The sequence below is a fragment of the Cebus imitator genome, unplaced genomic scaffold, assembly GCF_001604975.1.
Source record: "Cebus imitator isolate Cc_AM_T3 unplaced genomic scaffold, Cebus_imitator-1.0 Scaffold775, whole genome shotgun sequence".
NCBI classification, from domain to species: domain Eukaryota; kingdom Metazoa; phylum Chordata; class Mammalia; order Primates; family Cebidae; genus Cebus; species Cebus imitator.
Genome location: NW_016108090.1, coordinates 86,316 through 89,614, shown reverse-complemented (window position 1 = coordinate 89,614; position 3,299 = coordinate 86,316). Strand labels below are relative to the sequence as shown.

Sequence of the window (3,299 nt, the reverse complement as noted above, 5' to 3'; positions counted from 1 at the left end):
TTCCTTATGTAGTTTATATAATTTTAGAGGTTACATTTGTAAAGTGTATATATATCTGAGACTAGTAAGTGAAGTAACTTGTTCTATTTTTTTTTTTTTTTTTTTTTTTTTTTTTTTTATTTTTTTTTTTTTTTTTTTTTTTTTTTTTTAGTTACCTTTTCTCATTTTGCTGAAGACCTTTGGCCAGAGCAAGACATAAAAGATTCTTTCCAAAAAGTGACACTGAGGAGATATGATAAATGTGGACATGAGAATTTGCAATTAAGAAAAAGCTGTAAAACTGTAGGTAATTGTAAGCTATACAAAGGAGGTTATACTGGTCCTCACCAATGTTTGACGCCTACCCAGAACAAAATGTATCATTGTGATATTTATGTTAAACCTCTTTATGCATATTCAAATTCAGATAGACATAATACAGGACATACCGGAAAGAAACTTTTGCAATGTAAAAAATGTGGCAAGTCATTTTGCACGCTTTCACAACTAACTCAACATAGGATAATTCATATTAGAGAGAATGCTTACAGATGTAAAGAGTTTGGCAATGCCTGTAATCAGTCCTCAACCCTTACTAACCATAAGAGAATTTATACTGGAGAGAAACACTACAAATGCGAAGAATGTGGCAAAGCCTTTAGCAGGTACTCAACCCTTACTACCCATAAGAGAATTCATACCGGAGAGAAACCCTATAAATGTGATGAATGTGGTAAAGCCTTTAGCATGTGCTCAACCTTTACTAAACATAAGATAATTCATATTGAAGAGAAACCCTACAAATGTAAAGAATGTGGCAAAGCCTTTAACTGGTCCTCAACCCTTACTAGCCATAAAAGAATTCATACTGGTGAGAAACCTTACATATGTAAAGAATGTGGCAAAGCCTTTAACTGGTCTTCAGCTCTTAATAAACATAAGATAATTCATAGTGGAGAGAAGCCCTACAAATGTGAAGAATGTGGCAAAGCTTTTAACCAGCCCTCAAGACTTACTCAACATAAAAAAATTCATACTGGAGAGATACCATACAAATTTGACAAATGTGGCAAAGTTTTTACCTGTTCCTCAACATTTACTCAAGATAAGAAAATTCATATTGTAGAGAAACCCTACAATTGTGAAGAATGTGGCAAAGTTTTCACCTGTTCATCAACACTTACTAGACACAAGATAATTCATACTGAAGAGAAACCCTACAAATGTAATGAATGTGGCAAATGTTTTAACCGGTCCTCACACCTTACTAGCCATAAGAGAATTCACACTGGAGAGAAACCCTACAAATGTGAAGAATGTGGCAAAGCCTTTAAGCAGTCCTCAAACCTTAACAGTCATAAAAAAATTCATACTGGAGAGAAACCCTACAAATGTGAAGCATGTGGCAAAGCCTTTAAGCAGTCCTCAAGCCTTACTCGACATAAGAAAATTCATACTGGAGAGAAACCCTACAAATGTGAAGAATGTGGCAAAGCTTTTAACCGGTCCTCAAGACTTACTCAGCATAAGAAAATTCACACTGGAGAGAAGCCCTACAAATGTGAAGAATGTGGCAAAGCTTTTACCCACTCCTCAAACCTTACTAGTCATAAGAAAATTCATACTGGAGAGAAACCTTACAAATGTGAAGAATGTGGCAAAGCTTTTAATCGGTCCTCACAACTTACTCAACATAAGTGTAAGGCCGGCTGCCTTGCAGAGGGTTAAACGGACACATCCATCTCTCTCCGCGTCTGATAACTATGTCATCACCCGAGCTCATTATCTGGCCTTGCCGCACGGCTTCTCCGCACCCACCTCCGCATACCAGACCCAAGTCCACATTCAGCACTAAATTATGCATTTAACCCCCAGCCCGCTGTTGATAAACCCTGCAGGAAAATTTTTTAAAGAAGCCCCATCAGACCCTGCCCGGTAGCAGTCTGCTCTGTATGCCCCTGGAAGGCCCGCTTACCAAAGGTCCCGCCCGCCTACCCATGACCACTAGCTCCAGGTATTTCCTGCTTCTTAATAGCCAATAAAATTGTCTTCACTTTGTTTCCCCAACAGTCAATCAAGGCCCAGGGTCCTGCCCGCCTACCCATGACCGCTAGCTCCAAGTATTTCCTGCTTCTTAATAGCCAAGAAAATTGCCTTCACTTTGTTTCCCCAACAGCCAATCAAGGCCCACTTACCCAAAGTCCTGCCCGCCTACCAATGGCAACTAGTTTCAGGTACTTCCTGCTTCCTAACAGCCGATAAAATTGCCTTTGCTTTGTTTCCCCAATAGCCAATCAATCGCCTTCTCTCCCCATAAAACCCCATAACCTAAACAGCCGGGTGCAACTTCTTTGGCCCCTTCCTGGACCACAGAACCTCGCCCGGAAGCTGAATAAATTAACTTCTCATTTGCTTATACTTGCCTCAGTTTCCTCATTTTACCTCGGCAATAAACCTTACAATAAGAAAATTCATACTAGAGAGAAAATTCATACTAGAGAGAAGAATGTGAAGAATGTGGCAAAGCTTTTACCTGGTCTTCAAGACTTACTAAACATAAGAAAATTCATAATAGAAACCTCCCAAATGTGAAGAATGTGGCAGAACTGCTAACCAATGCCCACACCTTATTGTACAGAAAACCATTAATACTTGAAATAAGGTGTACAAATTTAAAAAATTGTGGAAAAGCCATTAATATCTGCTCACTTCCTAACAACAGAGAGTTGATACTTAATAAGAGCGTTGTAAGTTCAATCACGGTCAAACAGCCTTGTAGAGGCCAGGCGCAGTGGCTCGCCTGTAATCCCAGCAGTTTGGGAGGCAGAGGCTGGTGGATCACCTGAGGTCAGGAGTTTGAGACCAGCCTGACCAACATGGTGAAAACCCATCTCTAAAAAAAGAAAAAACAATCTTGTAGAAAATATAAACCTTAAAAGTGAAGGGAGACTACAGTATGTATTCTGAGGAAAAACATTACAGTGTAAAGAGGGTTCTAGTGCCTTTACTTGTATCGTAGATCTTAGTGTACACATTTTCTACTAGAGGAAAACCCTGAACCAGTTGCACAAACTTTGTTCAACATCAAAAAATTTATATTGAAAAATCCAGCAAATGTAAAAATTTGGAAAAACATTTTTTTCCCACAAACTATAGCTTAGAAAACACTGGATATATTTCTAAGATATATTTTTGCATATGTAATAAGTATGAAAAAAATACTTCATTCAAAATTGAGTCTATGTAAATAACAATATAAGGTAGAAATAACTAATAAACAGTTCAGACACTACACTAAAAGTGCTGAGCGTAGAAAATAA

General features: G+C 38.2%; 1 protein-coding gene across 2 annotated transcripts in view; it reads left to right on the top strand.

The window, feature by feature from the left end:
* Positions 1 to 1,891, top strand: part of LOC108297137 (zinc finger protein 429-like) — a 68,574-nt gene extending 66,683 nt beyond the window's left edge. Inside the window, exon 3 of one of the 2 annotated variants that reach the window (XM_017519782.2) lies at positions 152 to 1,891. In XM_017519782.2, the coding sequence (XP_017375271.1) occupies positions 152 to 1,707 (1,556 nt within the window). In that variant the 3' untranslated portion in view covers positions 1,708 to 1,891. The remainder of the gene's footprint in view (positions 1 to 151) is intronic. The other variant, XM_037735303.1, reaches the window with a different exon arrangement.
* Positions 1,892 to 3,299: the final 1,408 nt, after the last annotated feature.